At 44.0% G+C, this 22,487-nt stretch overlaps 1 protein-coding gene across 1 annotated transcript in view; it reads left to right on the top strand.

Moving 5' to 3' along the window:
• The window catches only part of HEPHL1 (hephaestin like 1), a 134,827-nt gene that overhangs the window by 72,731 nt on the left and 39,609 nt on the right, over nucleotides 1-22,487 (top strand). The window contains exons 9-10 of the mRNA XM_089655633.1: nucleotides 941-1,155; nucleotides 13,152-13,302. Coding sequence (XP_089511759.1) covers nucleotides 941-1,155; nucleotides 13,152-13,302 — 366 coding nt within the window. The remainder of the gene's footprint in view (nucleotides 1-940; nucleotides 1,156-13,151; nucleotides 13,303-22,487) is intronic.

The following is a 22,487-nucleotide window of genomic DNA, read 5'->3' as shown; positions in this document are numbered from 1 at the left end:
GGCAGAAGAAACACTTGATGCTTGTAAACTTGGGTAACATGTTTAGGCGCATTTAGGTACATCAGCTGCTTGGGCGTTATTTCATTTATTTGACCAGAATAATAATTTATCCTGACCATTGAAATGAGTAAAGTCCCAAGCACTAAATGCTCCTAGTACTTAGGTGCTTATAGCTTTTTCTACTTCTAAACTCCTCTAAACAGCTATGTGTGCATGGGCACATAGGCTAACATGCAGGGGTGTTTAGAGGCAGGAAAAAAAAAGTCAAACACCCCTAGGAGCAGCAGAAAACATGCCCATTGTGCACGAGGCCTAATTATTATACAGGATTTATAGTGCCAACAGTTTGTGCAGAATGTTACAATTTAACCCCTTGTCGCTAGCTCCTCCTGCCCCTTGAAAGTGTTTGTGATGCCGTGAGGTGGTACAGGGTTTAGGGTCATGTGACCACCCCGATTGGCTGTCACAGTGGTCACATGATTGCTACTCGCAATCGAGAGCTTTTTGTGAGATGCCAGTAACTGTGCAGGCGCATGTTTGTATCGGGTACATAAATATGCAGCCTCTCGACGTCAAGGCCCAGCCGACGAGAGACCGCATATTTGTGTGCTCTCGACGCCAAAGAATTAAAGGGTGATATACAATTACAATATATTTCAAGACCAGACAAGAAGGTTAGTAGGGCCCTAACGTTTCTGCAAATGGTGTTCATAGATGTTCATTGAGGCAACAAATTTCCATAAAATAGCAGAAAGCAGAAGGACCAGAGGCATTGAGTTAATATTAATGCTGCACTCTGGGTCCAGTTTTCATCTGCATTTCAGAAATGACAGCATAGAGGAATATATAATTCATGAAGCTTTCCTTCAATGATGTAACAATAATGTAACTACTAGTAAAGCCAAAGTGAAGGTTCTAATTTGAATGTTTTCTTTGGAAGGGAGCAGTAAGAAAGGAGGATCCCATGTTGGACCTGGGGAGACATTCACATACACCTGGAAAGTACTAGAAGAAAATGGACCTACAAACCGTGATCCTAACTGCCTGACTTACCTGTACTACTCTGCAGTTAACCCAACCAAGGACACTAATTCTGGACTAGTGGGACCTCTGCTGGTCTGTAAGAAAGGCTCTCTTCGTCCTGACAACACACAGGTACTGGGAATGAGGGTGCTGTGGGTTTAAAGCAAATTAAAAATAAATATCTTAGATGACTGGGGCTGGGAACAAGTCCTTGACCAAGACCAAGCTAAAGTATTTAACGTGTTGAGGACCTGGTTGTACTGTCTGGCAAAGATTCCTTGGGCAGCAGAATGGCTATACAGAGTTACATATTTTGGCAGATAGGATACTCTACAGTATATAGATACACTATATTGCCAAAAGTATTGGGACACCCCTCCAAATCATTGGATTCAGGTGTTCCAATCACCTGCATGGCCACAGATACTGTATATAAAATCAAGCACCGAGGCATAAAGACTGCTTCTACAAACATTTGTGAAAGAATGGGTCGCTCTCAGGAGCTCAGTAAATTCAAGCATGGTAGAGTGATAGGTTGCCACCTGTGCAATAAGTCCATCCGTGAAATTTCCTTGCTACTAAATATTCCACGGTCAACTGTTAGTGGTATTATAACAAAGTGGAAGCAACTGGGAACTGTCAAGGTCCTTCCTTTTCCCAGAGACTGTGCAGCTTCATGTGCTGGCGTCCATCTTGGGTTTCTGCTGAGCATGGTGGGAGTCTTTTATGCCTTCAGGTCTCTGAGGTCCATTCCCCAGAGGCGTGTGGCTGAGTACATATAAGCCTGTGATCCACACATGCTCTTTGCACTTGTGTCTTGTGTCTTGGTGTTGCTACAGCTCTGTGTATACTCTCGTGACTCTTCTGGTATCTGACTCAGCTTGTGACTAGACCATTCTCTGTGTTTTCCTTTGATCTGACCTTCCGTTGCTGAACCCGGCCCGTGACCTGTGATTCTTGTCTACTGCTCTGTACCGTTTTGTCCCGTTGTTGTCGACCCGGCCTGCCTGACTACGCTATTGTCATTCCTACCAGCTACACGCCATTGGCGGCGACCATTACTGCAGCCGGGGTGTCTCGGGGGCCGCGACCTGGTTCCTGGCTGCGTCAAGTCCATCCCCACCATCAGGGGCCCTGGTGAAGGGCAGCCTGGGACTTAGACTCCGCACCCTGAATGACTTCGGTCTGTTGGTGGTGGTTGTCATCAGTCAGTGCGTTACCCTGCTACTAGGCCTACCTGTCCGTTCCACAGCCCTGCCCTGACAGGAACAACAGCAACTCAGCTACAAAGTGGTAGGCCATATAAAATGACAAAGTGGGGTCAGTGCATGCAGAACTGCACAGTTCGCAGAAGTTGCCAACTCTCTGCAGAGTCAATAACTAAAGACCTCCAAACTTCATGTGGTTTTCAGATTAGCACAACAGTGCATAGAGAACTTCATAGAATGGATTTCCATGGTCAAGCAGCTGCATCCAAGCCTTACATCACCAAGTGCCAGATGCAGTGGTGTAAAGCATGCCACCACTGGACTCTAGAGCAGTGGAGATGTGTTCTGTGAAGTGAGGAATCACGCTTCTCTGGCAATCCGATGGATGTGTCTGATTTTGGCAGTTGCCAGGACAAATGTACTTGCCAGACTGCATTGTGCCAAGTGTAAAGATTGGTGGAGGAGGATTATGGTGTGGGGTTGGTTTTCAGGGGTTGGCCTTGGCCCCTTAGTTCCAGTGAAGAGAACTCATAAGGGCTTTAGAAAACAAATGTGCCTGTAAATGCAGAGTTCAAGCGGGAAAGTAACTATAGCATAGTGTAGCTATAGGCAAAAATAGATTAAAAGAAAATTTAATTTGGGATGTATAGTATGTAAAAAAACTATGGGATAAGTAAGGGTAGATTTAGATGTGATTATCTTGCCTGTGAAGCCTGATCTGCATTGGGATCGAACTCCAGATGCTACTGATAGGCGGTGAGGAAGAGATGCGATGCCTCCCCACCGGCTGTTTTAAGTGCTGCACAAACTGTTGGCGCTATATAAATCTTGTATAATAATAATATTATTTCTGTCGACAATCGTGCCGCAACCATATGCATTGCACGCGGTTGCAGGGCATTTGTGGAGCTTCACCATTGATTTGCATGGGCAGTGCTCAGAGGGCTTTCCATCTGCCGAACGGTCCATGTCAGGTCAACACTGCTGTGGTTGTGCAGCAATGCATCACGACCATGGTTTGAAAAAAATCCCCGTCCGCTGCTTACTGAAGCTTAAGGAGGGGGGCAATTGGTAGGCAAGAAAACACGGCTCAACCGCACATTGTTGCCACCCTCCAACTGCTCGTCTAAGCAAGGCCTAAAAGTCACAGTTCTGTTGACATTAACCCAAACTGTTGAGTGTGCATTCTCACAGATTATGAACAAAATTTTGTGGACTCCTAAACTTCAACAATAAAACTTATTGAACATCCTCTGTGCAAACCATAAACATTAATATGGAGTTGGCTTTCGTTTGTGGCTAGAACAGCATCCACCTTTCTTTTCAAGTTGTACCTGTTCAGCCAAAATAACATTTGTGAGGTCAGGTATTGATGTTGGATGAAAAGACCTGCCTCATATTGTCATTCTAATTCATCCTTAAAGTGGAGCTCCACCCAAAAGGGGGAAGTCCCGCTTTAAGCCTTTGTTCCCCGCTCCCCATTAAGGATTGGCACCTTTGGGGGGGAGAGGGTAACTGAATTTGACAGGTACCCGCTCCCACTTTTGCTGCAATTGCGTAGGGGATCGGAAGCGGAAGTCGTCCTCTTCCCCTCCCTCCCTGTATTCTTCTTGGATATGTGACAGGTCCCAGAAGACTATAGGGCCATTCAAAAAGTGCAGCACTATTTGCGCATGCGCAGTGGGCACCCGGCTGTGAATCTGCAAGCTATCACAGCCGGGTGCCCACACCGAAGATGCCGGCGCCAGGGAGAGAAGCCGGCCGGTGAAACCAGCCGTGGTGAGGACACCGCTGGACCGAGGGACGGGTAAGTGGCTGTACTTTAAAAACCAGCAGTTACAGTTTTTGTAGTTGCTGACTTTTATTTACTTTTTTTTTTCAAGTGTTACTCCGCTTTAAGAATTGAGGTCAGGGCTTTGTGCAGACCAGTTAATTTTCTCCACACCAAAGTTGTCAAATCATGACTGTGTTCTGTCCCCACATGAAGGCGAATGAAGGTATAACTGATAATGGCTGTGTAACTTCCTACCTTCATATCCAAGCAGTGGAGCAGACCGGATCGGCAGATGCTCAGGTTAAACGGATCCAAACGTATACACGGAAATGAAATCAGCGTGGGTTTATTTGGTCCAAATACAGCGACAAACAGTGATACAATACTGTAATGTAGTAGAGGTATTCATGCTGTCCTGTAATATCTTTCCTGAGGCTAACTGCTGGTCAAAAACTGATGCCTTCACAAGCCCAGGGTATTGAATGTCCTGTCACACAGCTATAAAGCACATAAAAATGGCTGCAGGAAGTGACCAGAACCAAGGCTTGCCTAAAACCACGCCCAGCAGAGAAAACACTTATTAGCTATAACAGGGGCATGCAGCATGCAAATTCTGGCCAGCAGATGGCAGCAACAGATCAAGACATAGAAACAAACATGGTGAAATAAGAATTGGTGATACAATGCACAGTTAAATAACAAATATGACGAATGTCCATAAAATACAAAACAACCTGTAACAAAGAACATGTTAGAATGCAATAAACATAACAATATAGTAGATTCCGAGTTGGAATAGAGAAGAACCACAAAGTTCAAGTTCAGTAGAGTTCACCCAGCAGGAATGTTCTCGATGGGTAGTATCAAAATGAGTTTGTTAATTGGCCTTGCGAACATTTTAAGCTCACCCTTTCTGAAGATCTTCAACTCCACTTTACGGACCTTGCCATCCTTGCTAGGAAGCACTTTTGTAATTAGTCCCATAGGCCAGTCAATCCGCACGGTATGTTGCTCCTTCATTAACACGAGGTCACCTTCTTTTAGGTTTGGTTTGTGGTGTTGCCACTTTCTTCTTCCTTGAAGAATATTAAGATACTCCTTTCGCCACCTGTTCCAGAAGTAATCAGCTAGGTATTGTACACGTTTCCATTGTTTTTGGTAGATATTCGCATGAGTAAATTCTCCACTAGGTATTAGCGTAATCTCAGTTTTTTGGGTAAGTAGGATAGCTGGAGTCAGTACGGCTGGTGTTTCAGGATCCATAGATACTGGCACGAGGGGTCTAGAATTGATGATGGCTGAAACTTCAGCGAAAAGGGTGACTAGAGTCTCATGTGTGAGTCTTGAAGAGTTTACATCCATCAACATAGAATTCAAGATGTTGCGTGATATTCCGATCATTCTCTCCCAGGAGCCCCCCATGTGGGAACTATGAGGAGGATTGAAAATCCAGGTGCAACCCCTTTCCGCCAAGTGATCTTGAATGGATTTGGTGTCTATGTTCAGTTCTCTACAGGCTCCAATGAAGTTGCTTCCACGGTCAGACCTCAACTGTTTCACTGGTCCTCTGATTGCGAAGAACCGTCTTTAAGGCATTAAAAAGGCTGGATGTGTCCATGGATTCTATGACCTCTAAGTGAACGGCTCGCACACTCATGCAAGTAAATAGTACAGCCCAACGCTTACTGTTTGCGTGACCGCCACGGGTCCTGCGTGCAGACACCATCCATGGCCCGAAGACGTCTAGGCCAACGTAGGTGAAAGGCGGCTCTGTACATAGTCTGTCCGCAGGCAAATCAGCCATTTGTTGGTGTAGTTGTTTTCCTCTAGCTTTGCGACAGTGAACACAGTCATGCAATACTTGGGCCACACGTCTTTTCATACCTATAATCCAAAGGCCAGCAGACCGTAACTTGCCCTCAGTGATTTGCCTGCCCTGGTGTTCAGTCTTTTTGTGGTAGTGTCGAATCAGCAAGACGGTGATCTGGTGTTTGCTGGGAATGATGAGAGGATTTTGTTCTGAAACTCTTAGGTGGGCTTGATTCAAACGACCACCAACTCTGAGCAAGCCAAAACTGTCAATAACTGGATTTAAGTTGGCAAGAGGGTTTTTAATTGGAATCTGCTGTTTGTTATACAAGCACTTCCATTCTACATTGAATTCCTCTTGTTGGACGTGACGTATTATGAGGGACTCACTATGAGAGATGTTTTCCGCAGAGAAGGGTTTATGGCAGACGTGCCAACGTGACAATCCTTATCTTTGTGAGTATTGTGATAACATTTTGCAATGTGCACTAACCTTGCGATAGTCCTGACGAGTCTCATCCAACTAGAGAAACGTTCAAAGCGCTGGCAACCGAGGCTGCAGGTTTGCTTTGTTCCAGTGATCAATACACTAACTTCAGCGCGGATTTCTGGATCATTATCCGGATCCTGGATGCTGAAAACTTCCTGTACACATTCGTCCGCCTGTCCTAGCAGAAACTCCGGACCTGTAAGCCCAGTAGAGTTAGTAAATGAACCTACAGACATAGGTCTAGTGGCATGATCTGCTGGATTAGGTTCAGATGGTACATAGTACCATTGTTCAGGTTTGGAGGACCTCCTGATTCTCTCTATGCGGTTACTGACGTACACATAAAATCGTCTCGTCTGATTGTGGATGTAACCTAAAACGACCTTACCGTCCGTGTAATACTGAGCTTCATTTATGTTGACACCTAGTTCTTCTTGTATGAAGTCTGCAATCTCCACTGCTAACACAGTCCCACAGAGTTCAAGTCTGGGAATAGTATGATCAGGCTTGGGAGCTAACTTAGCCTTACCAAAGACGAATCCAACGTGATTTTGCTTGTTGGGTTCTGTGACCTTCAGATAGGCGACCGCTGCTATGGCCTCTGTGGAGGCGTCCGAGAACACGTGGAGTTCCTTCTTTATGCTATAAGTAAGTGAGGTTTTAATATAGCATCTTGGGATGTGGATCTCATCCAAAGCACACAAAGATTGCTTCCAGGCTTCCCATTTTTGCTCTTTATCGGAGGGAAGTGGGGTATCCCAATCCTTGATGGTTTCAGAAAGCTGTCTCAGTAGGGATTTACCTTGTATGGCGATGGGCGCTACAAATCCCAGCGGATCAAATAGGCTGTTTACCACTGATAAGACACCACGTTTTGTGAATGGCTTGTCTGCACAACTTATTTGAAAACCGAAGGAGTCAGCCGAGAGATCCCATTTGAGGCCCAAGCTCCTCTGCACAGGTGGACTGTCCAGTCTCAGTTTAATGTCTTTGAATCCAGGTGCATGATCACCTCGCTCGAAGGCTCTCATTACGGTTAGGCTGTTTGAAGCAATTTTGTGTAGTCTAAGTTTAGCTTGGTACAACATATTTTGAGTCCTTTTGAGCAGATCGATAGCCGCTTCTTCAGTTGGTAGCGATTTGAGCCCGTCATCCACGTAGAAGCCCGTCATCCACGTATCCACTCTAATGCAGTTCTCCGAAGCCCGTAAGTCGCTACGGCTGGTGAAGGGCTGTTTCCAAACACATGTACCCTCATACGATACTCCATCATCTCTGCGTTGGTGTCATTGTCCTTGTACCACAGGAACCTGAGGAAATTCCGGTGGTCCTCTCGGACTACAAAACAATGGAACATCTGTTCAATGTCAGCAGTGATGGCGACAAGCTCTTTCCTGAATCTCATCAGCACTCCGACTAGGTTATTAGTCAGATTAGGACCTGTGAGAAGAATATCGTTAAGAGATACACCTTGATGTTTGGCGCTTGAATCAAAGACAACCCTAATTTGATTAGGTTTTCGTGGATGATATATTCCGAATGAAGGCAAGTACCAGCATTCGTCGTTCTTCCTTAAGGATGGAGCTGGTTCTGCATGGTTGTTACGGAATATTTTATCCATAAAGGCAACGATGTGTTCTCTCATTTCAGGCTTGCTGTTCATGGTACGCTGAAGAGAGTTAAATCTAGACAGAGCTTGTTCCCGGTTGTTCGGGAGTCTTACCCTGGTAGCTCGGAAGGGTAATGGAGAAACCCAGTGATTGGTTTCGTCTTTAAAGAACTCACTGTCCATTATCTCGACAAATTCTCTGTCCTCTACTGACAAGGCTACTTTATCGTCGTCCTTGGTTGTATGAAAGACTGATCTCCCCAAGTTGTCGGCAAAGAGGGGAGTAATGACGTCAGGTAGTTGTACGAGGCCTGGAGACTTCTCTTTCACCTCATAGTGATGAGGACACGGCTTAATGCAAGTTGTGCGTCCATCTGCACGCACGTACGTTTTGAAGGAGTCGATTTTTGGTTGATTTAAGCATACATTTCCTATGATTACCCATCCCAAGTCCAGTCTCTGGGCATATGGCGCATAGTCAGGACCATTACACTGTTGACGCACCTTGTGTACCCTTAGATTGTCTCTGCCGAGCAGGAGTAGAATCTCGGCGTTGATGTCCATAGGTGGGATAACGTTGGCTAGGTGCCTTAGGTGAGGTTGGTGAAATGCAGCTTCTGGGGTAGGAATCTCATCCCTATGGTTGGGTATTTGATCACATTCGATCAGCCTCGGTAAGGGTATTTCCGTATCCCCACTGACAGGAGAGGCGATGAATCCTTGTGCCCTTCTGCCGCTAGTCTCTATGCGGCCCGAGCAGGTGTTTAAAGTATAGGGTTCGGATGGTCCCTTTATTCCAAAGGCTTCAAAGAATTTAGGACCTGCTAGGGACTGGTTGCTTTGGTCGTCGATGATGGCATACATTTTTACTGCCTTTTCTGGTAGTCCCTCTGGGTAGACCTTGATTAGGCATATTTGGGCACAACATTTCTCACACTGGCCCTCCCCACATACATCCAAGCATGAGCAGGAAACAGCAGTCGCTGCATTAGCGTAATTTTGGGGCTCCCCGCCATGACTTGGAGCAGGACTGGTGGTGATGGCAGTGGGTGAATCTCTGGAGAGTGGGATTGGATGCATAGCTGAGGCATGCCTTTCACTATGACACTCCTCACACTTGATGACAGATTTACAGTCCTTAGCCATGTGTTCCAATGAAGCGCAGCATCTGAAACATACCCCAAGCTCGGTGAGGATTTTCTTGCGCTCCTGTATGGTTTTGGATCTAAACCCTCTACATTTGTTCAGAGAGTGTGGTTTTTTATGAATGGGACATTCACGATTGAAGGTCTTATCTCCTGATGAGGTAGTGTACTGTTTACCCGTGGGTACTACAGGAGATGGTAGGTTAGTCTTTCTAACACTCACGCTGCTCTTGAAGTCTCTGTGTTTATGCATGACGCTTTCATACCTTGGTGATGATGTCGCTGAAGCAGTAGTGTTGAACTCCAGGAAGTCGAGGCTGGGGTCATTCCTCATCTGGGACTGTTCATTGATAAATCTACAGAAGTGAATAAATGGGGGAAAGGTGATGTCATGCTCTCTTTTGTACCTTGAGACTGATGCCGCCCACTTTTCTTGCAGACTGTATGGTAGCTTCACGACAATCGGGTTCACTCCATGAGCTGTATCCAGGTAGCACAGCCCGGACAGACGAGGGTCACCCTTGGCAAGCTCCAGTTCCATGAGCAGATCACTTAAATCCTGAAGCTTCTGGACATCCTTGAGATTGATCCTTGGAACGTTCTGCAGTCTCTTGAATAGGGCCTTCTCTATTGCTTCTGCACTGCTGAAGGTACGTTCAAGTCTCTGCCAGGCAGCAGCTAGACCTGCTTCTGCTTGTCCCACGTAGACAGTTCTGAGGCTCTTGACACAATTTGTGGAGCCTGGGCCCAGCCATTTGATCAAGAGGTCAAACTCCTGCTCTGCGGTTAGGTTGAGGTTAGCGATGGCGGCCTTGAAGGTTGCCTTCCAAGCTCTGTAGCTCTCTGCACAGTCATCAAATTTTGAGAGACTGGTGTTGATTAGCTCTCTGCTGACCATAAACCTGGCAAACTCAGACATATCTGATTTCTCACTGCTTGTTGCCATGACGACTTGTGATGCCCCTGGGGCGTATGGGCTGCCTGGCGTGAAGGGGTGAGATGCTTCCGGGTAGAATGATGTAGCTGCAGGGTTAAGCTTTCGTTTAGCCTCTGTATATTGTGATGACTGCTGCTTGAGCTGTGGAGGTAGGCCAGAAAACGCCTGATAGCGATCTTTCTGTAACAACCGTCCTTGAGAGGGCACTTCCGGGTAACGGTTATTAGGTTGCTCGGGTGCTGTGGGTGGCACTGGTACCGCAGGTAGAGCTGACTTGGAGGTTTCAGTCTTCTCGGCTTGGACGGTACTGCAAACTGGGGGTGGCGCAGATACCTGATTCAGTACATAGTCACTGGTGCGATCAACTGGATCATCTATCTCCTGTGGTAGCGAGCAGACTGGATCAAGACCTTGGCTCAATGCTTGCTCAAGTAGTCTTACTTTAGCTAATGCAATTTCCTCCTGCATCTCTGATTCGAAAGTCTTTATTCGAGCCTCTGCTTCTGCCCTCTTGGCCTCTGCTTCTACCTCTGCCCTCTTGGCCTCTGCTCTTGCAAGAGCTTCTTTTTCTGTGAAGGAGCGTCTCTCTTTGGATTGCTCTGCGTTTATGCGGGCCTCTAGTAATCTGTCGCTCAAGGATGAGCTTCTTGAGCACGATGATTTGTATGACCGAGAGGAATGTTTAGATGAATTTGATCTGTGTGATCTAGTTTCTTGCAAATGCGAGATACGGAGTTCCGCTTTACCTTTAACATCCAGCACCATGATGTCTCTTTGTCTGGCTATTGATTCTGCCTTGCTCAGTTCTGATAGGGCTTCATCGATATTAGAGTCTTTTAGAAAGGTTATATACCTTGTGGACAGTCTCTTGTATCTTTCTTGAGCTGTGTCCAGCCACCCGATGGCAACTTGTAAGCTTGTGGCATCACCTGAGGAGGATTTAAGTCCGGACATGAGGGAGGAAACTCGTTCCCATTGTTCCTCCAGGTTATCACATAGCTCATCCTTTGTGGTGTGATAATTTTCAATGACCTTTACTGTCGGTTTGAGAGAGCGTCTTGGTCGCACGACTTGTTCTGCTGGAAGTGTGGATTCTGTTCCCTGCCCTTCATAATGATCAGTATCAGGTTGCATTTGCTTTATTTCATCACTGGGGAACTGTGCAAAGTCCTTTTCGGCCATTTTGACTTAAGGTGCGCTGTCTCTTTAAGAAAATGAACTTTTGAATTGGACGCTGAAAATCGCCGTACAGCTCCGATAGGGCACCTTAACAAAAGTTCTAAGATATTTAGAATGAATTGCGGGGTTTTGCGGCGGCCACAGCAGTGTAAGGAACATGCATAAACAGTACTTCTGTTATGCGAGCAAAAGTTAATATAGGACTTTAGGAATGGCTTGGCGAGTTGTGGAGGACTTCCAGGCGAGAGTATAGATACTGCGTATGTGCAGTGCTTCCGCATAGGCTTGTGGAACATGCACTGTAGCCGAGCAGATTTGCTGCAAGTGGGCCTGTTGCTAGGGAGATTCCTGAGTGTGGTACTGGACTCTGAGGGAATCTGTAGCGGGGTATGGACTTTAAGGCAGTTTTTGACTGTTCTGTCCCCACATGAAGGCGAATGAAGGTATAACTGATAATGGCTGTGTAACTTCCTACCTTCGTATCCAAGCAGTGGAGCAGACCGGATCGGCAGATGCTCAGGTTAAACGGATCCAAACGTATACACGGAAATGAAATCAGCGTGGGTTTATTTGGTCCAAATACAGCGACAAACAGTGATACAATACTGTAATGTAGTAGAGGTATTCATGCTGTCCTGTAATATCTTTCCTGAGGCTAACTGCTGGTCAAAAAACTGATGCCTTCACAAGCCCAGGGTATTGAATGTCCTGTCACACAGCTATAAAGCACATAAAAATGGCTGCAGGAAGTGACCAGAACCAAGGCTTGCCTAAAACCACGCCCAGCAGAGAAAACACTTACTAGCTATAACATGGGCATGCAGCATGCAAATTCTGGCCAGCAGATGGCAGCAACAGATCAAGACATAGAAACAAACATGGTGAAATAAGAATTGGTGATACAATGCACAGTTAAATAACAAATATGAGGGGAACAGCACAGACTGAATGATGACTCATGGAACTGGCTTTGTGCACAGGGGTACAGTCAAGCTGAAACAGAAAAAAGCTTTCTTCAAATTGTTACCACAAGGATGGAACCATAACATTTTCAGAAACATCTGTGTATGGTGTACCATTCACTGAAAACACATGAACTCAATAGATTGGAAAGGTGTCCAAACACTTTTGGCCATACAATGTGGATGTGATAGGTATCTACATACTTGAGGCTATATATTTTCATTACACAACCCCTTTAAAAAATACCTATGCTAAGCAATCTGTACCATGCCCAAGCATGTTATTCCCCAAAGTCCAGTTTGTTTGACTAGTGTGATTGCTCCATACGCTGCTTTGCCTGGATCAGCATACTGTGCCTTCACCCACTTGAAGAGGAGGGCTCAGGCACAGCTCAGTTGGACTTGCCAGGGTACGCATATCTGTGGAAGAGGTGATGATGATAATGTAAGCATGCTCTGGCCCAGTACAATGAGAGCACAAGCCAGTGGGGGAGAGGGGAGGGGAGACAATATTACTTGGGACCTGTTCAAGCCAACCGTGCCTAGTGTGGGTACACCCTTAGAATGCAATTCCATACACATTTTTGTTGCTCTCCCTAGCTAACTTATAAAGAGACAGATGTTTTACATTTCTCTGCCTGTTCAGAACCAAGCAGAATTTAATCCTCTTGGTAGCCGTCAGCCTCTGCATAGCTACATATGTGCGGACACTGGCCGTAAAGAATTTTTTTGTCCATCAGCTTACAAAGAGTCAGGCAACCTATTAGCTAATGCACATGGGGGCTGCCAGGATGAAATTACTGTTGTTTACCGGCAGGCCATGCAGTGTAAAGCTTCCGAACTATGCGTCAGATGTTTTATCTTCATAAATTTGGTGAGGCAGGGTCATATGGAGTTTTGGACTTTATTAGTGCACTTATCCTTTGAAGCCTGGATTATGTAAACTAGCAGTTAAACATACCTATGTATACATTCAATCTATACTTATTAATTACACATGGCTTCTTTCTTCAAGGTCCAGACAGATAAAGAGTTTTATTTGCTGTTCACAATCTTTGATGAGAACCTCAGTTGGTATTTGGAAGAAAACATTGCCATAATTTCTGCAGACCCCGCAATCATCAACAGAGAAAATGAAGAGTTTCAGGAATCAAACCAAATGAACGGTAATGCACTTAATGGGGGGTTGGTTACAGACCAGAAAGAAAAAAAAATGCTTTTCCAGAAAAAGTGCGTGTATAAGCATAGGTGGATCTACCATCTGTGCAATGGGTGCAGACACAAAAGGGGCCTCTAAAGTCTGGCATCCATTACAGGTTGGGGCCACCCCAGGACCCCAGAGACTGACTTACTAATTTGGTAGATTGACCTCCACCTGATGGCGCCTGTATAGTTCCAGTGCCAATGTCACTGGGAAGTGCCAGCAACATTAGTTCCATTGTCTCTTTTGTAAGTCCTGCTTCAAGTAAGAAATCAAAAAACATCCTTTCCCACAAACCACCAATGTAAGGGGGTGCTACATAGCCCACCAATGTAATGGGGCACTACACTGCCCTGCCAATGCAAGGGGGTACTAAACTGATCATTAATGTAAGAGGGTACTATATTGTTCACCAGTGTAAGGGGGTACTACACTGACCACCAATGTAAGGGGATACTACACTGACCACCAATGTAAGGGGATACTACACTGACCACCAGTTTAAGGGTGTACTACACTGCCTGCCAATATAAGAGGGTACTACAATAACCACCAATGTAGGGGGTAATACACTGAACATCTATGTGAGGGGCCTATTTAAGGGGGTACTACACTGCCTGCCAATGTAAGGGAGTACTACACTGACCAACAATGTAAGGGGGTACTACACAGCCTGCCAATGTAAGGGGGTACTACACTGACCAATAATGTAAAGGGGTACTACACTGCCTGCCAATGTAAGGGGTACTACACTAACCACCATTGTAAGGGGTACGACACTGAACACCTATGTAAGGGGGTACTATACTGAACACCTATGTAAGGGGGTACTACACTGACCACCCATGTAAGGGGGTACTTTACTGACCACCCATGTAAGGGGGTACTGTACTGACCACCCATGTAAAGGGGTACTACACTGACCACCTATTTAAGGGGGTACTACACTGCCTGCCAATGTAAGGGGGGGGGGGGTTCTACACTGCCTTCCCTTACTGAATAACAGTGTACATGGGTACTACACTGCCCCCAAAGTAAGTTGGTACCACACTGACCAACAATGTACAGGTGTCCTTCTCCTACTGACTACCAATGTGTATCACACTGTGTACTACATAAAACACCAATTTAGGGAGCATTTATACTGATATATCAGGAGCATTGATAGAGAGTGTATAATATTTTTGTTATACTTGTGGTCAATGTAAATGCCTCATTATGGTGACCACCAATGCAATATAAACTTTGAAACTAATCCCAAGGAGGAGATTTACAAACACTGGAGCACTTAGAATCTGGTTCTAACGTCAGCTAGTTCAATGAAGCTTTGACAATAAAGCTTCTATGCAGATTTGCACCAGATTTTGTGCACACCAGTTTTAATAAATCTCCCCCCTAGTGTAATGAGGGGATTTAATTTTCTTGCTGGGTGATGAAATGTGTTATTATTAATTGATGGCATTATTTTTTATAGTGAGATACTGAACATTATATAGCATGATACGGTATAATGTGCAATTGCAAATTTATATAATTTTCTCTTGCAGTGTGTATGGTTTACCTAGGTGGCATGACCTATTAGGCTCAAGTCACTAACAGTTATTTTGATTTGATTTGATTCCATGATAATTTCCTCCTAAAAATATTTTAATAATATATTTTTTCTGGGTATTAGTTGAGCATTTACTTATGGAAAAGTTTTTTTCTTGTGAGGCTGAACTCACTTATCTTTAATTCATGCATTACTTTCCATGACAATAATTATTTTCAGCTCTCATTGCTTAAAACAAAAGTCATGGCAAATAATGACGATTGTAACTTATTTGGAGGGGCCCAAACGTCATTTCTGCACAGGGCTCACCTACGACTAGACACTGATGTGAACCTCTATTTCATTTATGACCATGGCCGAATTTACTTTCAGGAACAGTTGGTCCATGCCTGTAGGCAGAAAGGGCAAAGATGAAGCTTTTCTCCCGCGACTGAACAGATAACATATGTATGAAAGGGACCTGGCTCTTCTTCTTTTTCATTGCATGTAAATAATTGATTCCAAGGAGAAGGAACGTGCCGTCATTGAGTTCTTGACAAAGGAGGGGTACAGCCTGCATGCCTCCTTTGTCAAGAACTCAGTGACGCCATGTTGCATCTTCTTGGAGTCAATTATTTACCTGCGATGAAAAAAGAAGAGTTCCTCTACTAATATGTGAAATTTAAACAATCTATGTAAGTTAATAAAAAAGTTATGCCCACCTTATGCATTACTTTCTGTACACCCTTGTATTTTCAGATATGGACCACATGGCTTCTCTATAAGAAACAGACACTTTCTCCAAAAGACCAAAATACCCCTCAAGTCCTTCCCCTTTTATTGGCCAAATTTAAGGCCCCTTTCACACAAGCGGATCCTTCATTGCATCAGTTCAGTCAAAAAATGAAGGAAATTCAAATCAGTTTTTCATAAGGTTTTCATCAGTTTACCATCAGTTTTTACATCAGTTTTTTATATCAATGAGCAATGCGAAAACAGACCGTTTGTCCATTTACATCCATTTTTTCGTCCATTCAGTTTTTTTAAGGGAACAAAATTAGGGCTTTGATCAGTTTCAAAAAACGGAAGGTAACGGATGCAGATGTAAATAGATGTAAACGGATGATCATCTGCTTGCATCCATTTTTCCATAGAGATGCATTGATGCCCGTTTTTCATCTGTCAATTAATAAATGAAAAATGGACAAACTGCTTGTATGTGTGAAAGGGGCCTAGTAAAGATTCAAGTCCTTCAAACCAACAACCTTTATGGCTTTTCTACTCTGGAGTGGAGGCTTTCTCCTGTCCAATTCCATTACTCTTCCATCCCCCATTCATTGTTCACTTGCCTCCTCCCTCTGTTTTCTTTTGTTCTTTCTTTCTCCCTTCAATTAGGTCATCATAAGATACTCAGCATATTGTGCAGTGCCTTCTTGTCTTCAGTATACATCTCTAACCTCCACCTCACCAGATCTTAATGACCTTGTGAAAAAAAAAACAATGAAGACATCATACCTCAGATACCATAAGACCAGCCATGAGAGGATGGATCTTACTGTTCGCATTCACCAACCCATATTCAGTTAGGTCTTTAACTTTTCAATACTTCTTGTATCAGCAAATGGCATTTTGTACCTTTCATACTCTTGATGTGAAAAGTGTTTCTAGTTAACACTTATATAAAAGGCAGCCATGTTATCTTTGCTGATGTTCTTCCTAAAAAATACAATAAAAAACAAACAAACAATGGGATACCAAGTACCATGCATGTTGATGCATCATAAAGTTTGAACAGTTTGATTCTAAGCCAGATCTCCACAGCTGTCTTGGATCTCTCCAACACTGGCACACCGATGGCAAGATAAGAACCCAGCTGAATGCCAATCTACCCCTGTTACTAGAGTGAGTTTTCATATGCACCCTTAAAGAATCTATTGGATATTATTTCCCTGTGTGTATTGCCCTGTATATATCCTATATCTCCTATCTCTGATTACTAAAACTTTGTTACCGGCTTCACAAGAATAGTCTGTTTTTTCTTGCCATACCCTTGCTTCTTGACCTGCAACAGACCAGTCCAGCAAGTTCTGTTTCCTCCCCCACCACCATAAACTTTCCATCTGTATACAATATAAGGGAAATTCACTGCTGGTGTGCACAGCAAAATCTTAGCGACCCATTTAAATCTATGCATGTGCTTAGGGGTAATGTTTTTTTATAGCATTAGCAGATGTGTTGTCTCTCATCAGTCAGCGTTTCCTTTGAGTGTTGACTTGCGTTTCCAATGCTTTTTTGAATTAAAAATTTGGGGAGGATGGTGTTAACAGCCATTGACGAAGGCTTCTGAATACTTTTTGCCAACACATCACAATGCATGTTAAGTGAGTTTTGATGCCTTGCCATTGTCTTCTTTGGGTCTTCTGATGCACTATAAAAGCAAGATAATAAAAAAAAAGACATACCATGAAAAAAGAAAAAAAAAGAAGAAGAAGAAAAGCACCTCTTTCACAAGTTTCCGTTCCATTCATGGTTCCACTAGAAGCCTTTGGTTTTCCATCCTTCAACTACAGACTTAATATCTCTCTCTTCTGCCAAAAGTGGCAGTCTATCAACCGCTAATGTCTTTTGAGCAACTCTGAGTTTCTTTGCCTCCGACTCATACCATTTCTGAGATATATTCTCTGCTATTGACTTGTCTGTCCTCAAGTCTTTCTTCCTTATATGTCCAAATGGGCCTCAGAGCTTGACTGGGCTCTAACAGACAATGACTGGCAACTTTTTATCGATACTCATAAATTATCTATGGCTTGTTTCATTAACTATGTTCCACTATCTATGGCAATCTATGGTTTTTGCCACTCGAGAGCATAATTTCAAGTTACTTTCTAGGTGGTACCTCACTCTCTCCAAACATCACCGTACTTTCCCACCTCACTCTGATTCATGCTGGCGCTGCAGCTCTTCTCCGGTAACCCTGCCTTATATATGGTGGGTTTTCCTGCCGATTCAACAATAATGGGACCAGGTCCTTCACCTATATAACTTGTATGTTTGGTCATCATTGTCCAGTTCTCCTGCATTGGCCCTCCTTACCCTCATACCTCAATTGTTGTCTTGTACCAAAACTTCTCTTCGATTTTTTTATTTTTGTGATTAGGCAGCTAATACCTAAACACTGGACATTTCCTGTGTTACCTACATTCCCTGAATGGCTTGAGACTCTCAGTAATATCAGAAATCCAGACGGACCCTCTGCACATTGCTAATTACCCTTTCCAGTGAACATTGCAATAAAAATAGGGATTTTTTAGTTTACACATATTGCAATCCATGTTTAACCTGGCCAACTGCACCAAAGTAATCCCTGTATGGCCAGATGTGACTCCTTTAGCACCTGATAGATAAATGCATGTACAAGCTATTGGGATATGAACACAGGTATATCTTTTTTTTTCTCAATAATATTATGGAGGAGTTGGTGGCAATACGTAATGATGACACTTATGAAACACTTACTTCAGTCTGGCTGGCCTGGATAATATTCAAGGGCTCTCCCCAGTTCCATGCCTTTGTGGTTGACCCTCGCTGATTGCTGCCTCTCTGGCCTAGTCTACTAATACATATGAAGTGGTTTGGCTGCTCCTTTGGTTATGCTTGTTACCTCCTTGGGTTTCCCTGGGAGTTTTCCTTACAAGGTGAGATCCACTACCAATCTTGACTTCTCTATTCTCTCTTTTCTGTTCCCTTTGATCCTTCCTCTTTTTCCCCTTCTCTGTATCTTTTTCTTCTTTTCTTGTTATTATTGCAAAGAAAGCCTATTTGCATGGATGCCACAATTTTTCCCCTAACAGAGAATCTTGGTTTGTCCATCCTTCCCACATACCTGAGCTTCTTAGCACTCATATGCTTGTTTTTGGGATGTTTCTCCCTTCTTCGATACATTGCCAGCTCTTTACATTGAGATGCCATGATTCTGTTTATGTTTTTATTCCATGATATACCCATGGCGAATTGGCCATGTTTTTGCACTAATTTTTTTGTTGTTTTTGTCTTTCTGTTAATTCTCAATAAACATATATTTGTTTAAAAAAGAAAAGCACTGCCGTGTAGAGATGGGAACAGATTCCCAAAAGGTAGTTTGGGAAGAAAATATTGATAAATAGGAAATGATACACTATAGAAATACATTAGAAAATAATCTGAGTGTTGAGGGTTCATTCACATGGGTAGGTGTTTATATGCATTTCTAGGATATTTCTAGATGCATACAAATGCATATAATGATTGATTGTAAGCGGTATAATTCACACTGTGCATTTACTTTTGTTTAGATGCATTCAGTTTGGCATGTAAATTAGGTACATTTAGGCCCAATGCACCCCGGGTGTTTAGCTCTGGCATTTAGCAGCGGGTGAAGGGCACAGGGGCTCAGTCCAGCCTTGCCGCCAGTACCATAAAATTGAGAGGCTGATAGCCGCTGCGGTTGCGGTTGACGGTGCATGTAGCAGTATGAACGTTTAGGGCTGTTTGCCCTCAGGAATTCAAGCAGACTGCACTCCACGCATTCATCCCTGGACATATATGTCCTAAATGAATGTATCACTGAGTGCATCATCCAACACCTGTCAGCCTCTCATTGAGATTTGATAGTCTGTTGGCAGTGGGACAGGATGGGGCACCTTTGCTCTCTGCCTGCATGTAAATACCAGAACCCCATGCACAGGAACTAATCGCTCACTGTGCATGGGGCCTTAAATGCAGGAGATATCAATATGGGAAATATAAAATGAATTTCATTTGATGGGATTAGGAGTAGAACAGTATGTTACATGTAACAAGATAGTAGTCTTAGCCCTGGTTCACACCGGTGCGACTTCAGGTGCGACATACAATTTACAAATCACACCCGAAGTCACATCTAATGTATTTCTATGGCAGTACGATTTATAAAATAGTTCCTGCACTACTTATTTCTGATTTCATTGTGACTTGCATCGACTTCTTTTAAATGAAGTTGCAAGCCGCAGTAGGGTTGCCACTCAGGGCTGCTGTTAGAAACCACGGAGCCCCATACAGCCAGGTCCCCCGCAAAAAACCCCAGTTTACTATGCTTAAGTTATGAATGAACACTGTGAGTGCTTGGTACTGATAACTCATTGTGTTCATTCAGGAAAGGAAGGGGATGGTAAATGTGACATATTTACCGGACCTTTCCCTTACTCTCCATCCTGAACGATCATATTGTGTGATTGCAGCTGCCATTGGGAAGGAAAGGAGGGAAGCTGGCAGCACTACAGGGATAGGGGGCACACAGGTGGGGCATTGGAAGCAGGGGGAAACATATGGCTCACAGGGAGGGCGATGAGTGCGGCTGGGGACTGTATTGTTGCTGTATTGTCTCCCGTTATATTCTAAAGAGCTGAGCAAACTATTGGCGCTATATAAATCCTGTATAATAATAATAATTTATATCACCCAGAGCAATTTCTCCTGAGTAAACAAACTTAGGCCTCATTCACACAGCTGTAAAAAAACACCCATTTTTAAATTACGGATCTGAAAGCAGTTGTATTGTTTTCAATGCAGATTTTCACGCAGGTACATAAACATGCTCTACGTTCAGATCTGTAACACAGGATCCAAACATTTGCATCTGAGAGCATGCATACACATGTAGCGCTCTCCTAGGTAGCTAGGGGGAGCTAGACTCCAATGGTTAGAGAGGGGCTGTGTAGCAGCCCAGGTGTAATAGCCAGACCTTTCAAATTATGGTCAGGGCTGAGAGGCACTGCAGGTCAGCCCCTCTGGAATTTCCCCCTGCTCTAGAGCTTTGGAGGAAGGCTCTAGAGGCAGTGGGTTGATCTGATGATTGGCTGGCTGCACTCTTGAGGGATCCCAGACGATCTCCAACAAAAGGCTTGCAAGGGGATTGGACACCCCTAAAAGTGTTGGAGCCTGCTTAGTAGGAGAGTTGGAGGAGAAGTGAAGGTGGAAGATGGAGAAATGAGGATGAGATGCAGGAGTTTGGGAGGAAGCCCAGGCTGGAAAGGGCTCACCTCCAGGCAGAGGGACCTTGAAAGGAAGAAAGCTGTGGACTTCACTGGCCCCTTGAAATAGGACCACCTGGTGGCAGGGAAGGGGTGGCCTAGCGGATAGGCCTGGTAGCAGCCACCTACCCAGCAGCAGCACAGGAGAAGGACTCAGTGAGTACTCCTACATCTCTGGGCCAGAAAGGGGAAAGAGCATTTGAGTGGGGAACCTGACTAGCCCTACACCCAGGACTGTTACATTTCAAATGGCAGCTTTGGACTCCCTTGCTCAAGGATTTCTCCAGACAGCCGGATAAAGAGGAGGATTTATCTGGAGTTTGGGGTGGTACACTAGGAGAGGCTGGAGAGCTCTCCTAGAAGAGAAGTACTGACTATGAGACTTGTAATATAGTTCAGAAAGTTTGTCCTCAGTTGCCATTCCCTACGGGATGTACACCCCTTAGCCCATCCAAGGTCTAAATCCCTAATAAAACTTCAAAACAAAGCCCAAGGACTGGTTTTCTGTCTCATGATACAAGTCTGAATAGAAAATGTGTGAAGCCTGGCTGTGCAGGACAATGGGGGGACCCAATTCTCTTACATCTCCTGAGGGGGTACCCGTACACATATACCATTGACAAAGAGAACAGGGCAATTTTTATGCATTCAAAATAACAGATTTATTTAATGGTGATTTATGCAGAAACTTTTGTTCCTTGTCTAATGTTCAGTAAAATGTTTACAGGTGTGTTCCAGCCATGTGAATGAGTCGAGATAAAACAAATTGGAGAAAGTATTTCTTAGTATGATTACACCTGGGGTTATCAATTACTTTTTCATCTGCAGGAAATCTTGTACTAAAACCTGAGATGGAATTGTGTCGCCCTCTGCTGTAAACTTTCTGCGCTGCAATAAATGAAGCTTGCATTGTTACATGGTCCATACCCTTTATTTAAAAGGAATAATTTATTGAGTGAGATAAAGTAGTTGCCACTTCTGACCTCCTTCTAAATGCTGGTGGTCTCTGGAATAACAGTGCAGATCCAGAGAATTAGAATGAAGTCATAACACTAAATTGTATATTTCTTCCAAGTCAGCGACTCAGTTCAGTTTCAGTGCTTCAGTGTTCAAAGTCCAGTCATCATTTAAACATTTATTAAAGCTGAACTTACGGTAGTGAAGTTCACTGATGAAAAACATATGAGTTGTGATATCCTCAAATAGATTTTTATTTTTGTACGTGCAGTCCTAAGATTTTTACAGCTTTGCTCCACATCACAGCCCTGTCTGGCAAAACCTAATCTTTCTCTGCTGTGGGTTCACTTGCAGGTCTCCTCCCCAACCTAAGCCACTGATTGAATAGTGAAAGGAGCAGAAGCTCACTAGCACTCTGCTCTCTTTACCTATCAGCATGATCTTTGCACTTAAGCACACCTTATTGGCTGCTTGTACTGCTTTTTCCTCTCCCTCTCTGAGCTCTGTAGTACAGATTGTACAGAGACTGAAGGACCGATACCAAGTCAAATTCACATAGTTAGACTGTTTGCATTTAAATAATACTTTAATAATGTAATGATTACAGAGTCTTTA

Source organism: Staurois parvus, unplaced genomic scaffold, assembly GCF_062004578.1.
Source record: "Staurois parvus isolate SC_StPar_1 unplaced genomic scaffold, SC_StPar_1.0 ptg000858l, whole genome shotgun sequence".
Classification (NCBI taxonomy): Eukaryota; Metazoa; Chordata; class Amphibia; order Anura; family Ranidae; genus Staurois; species Staurois parvus.
This window is presented reverse-complemented; position numbering and strand designations above follow the sequence as displayed.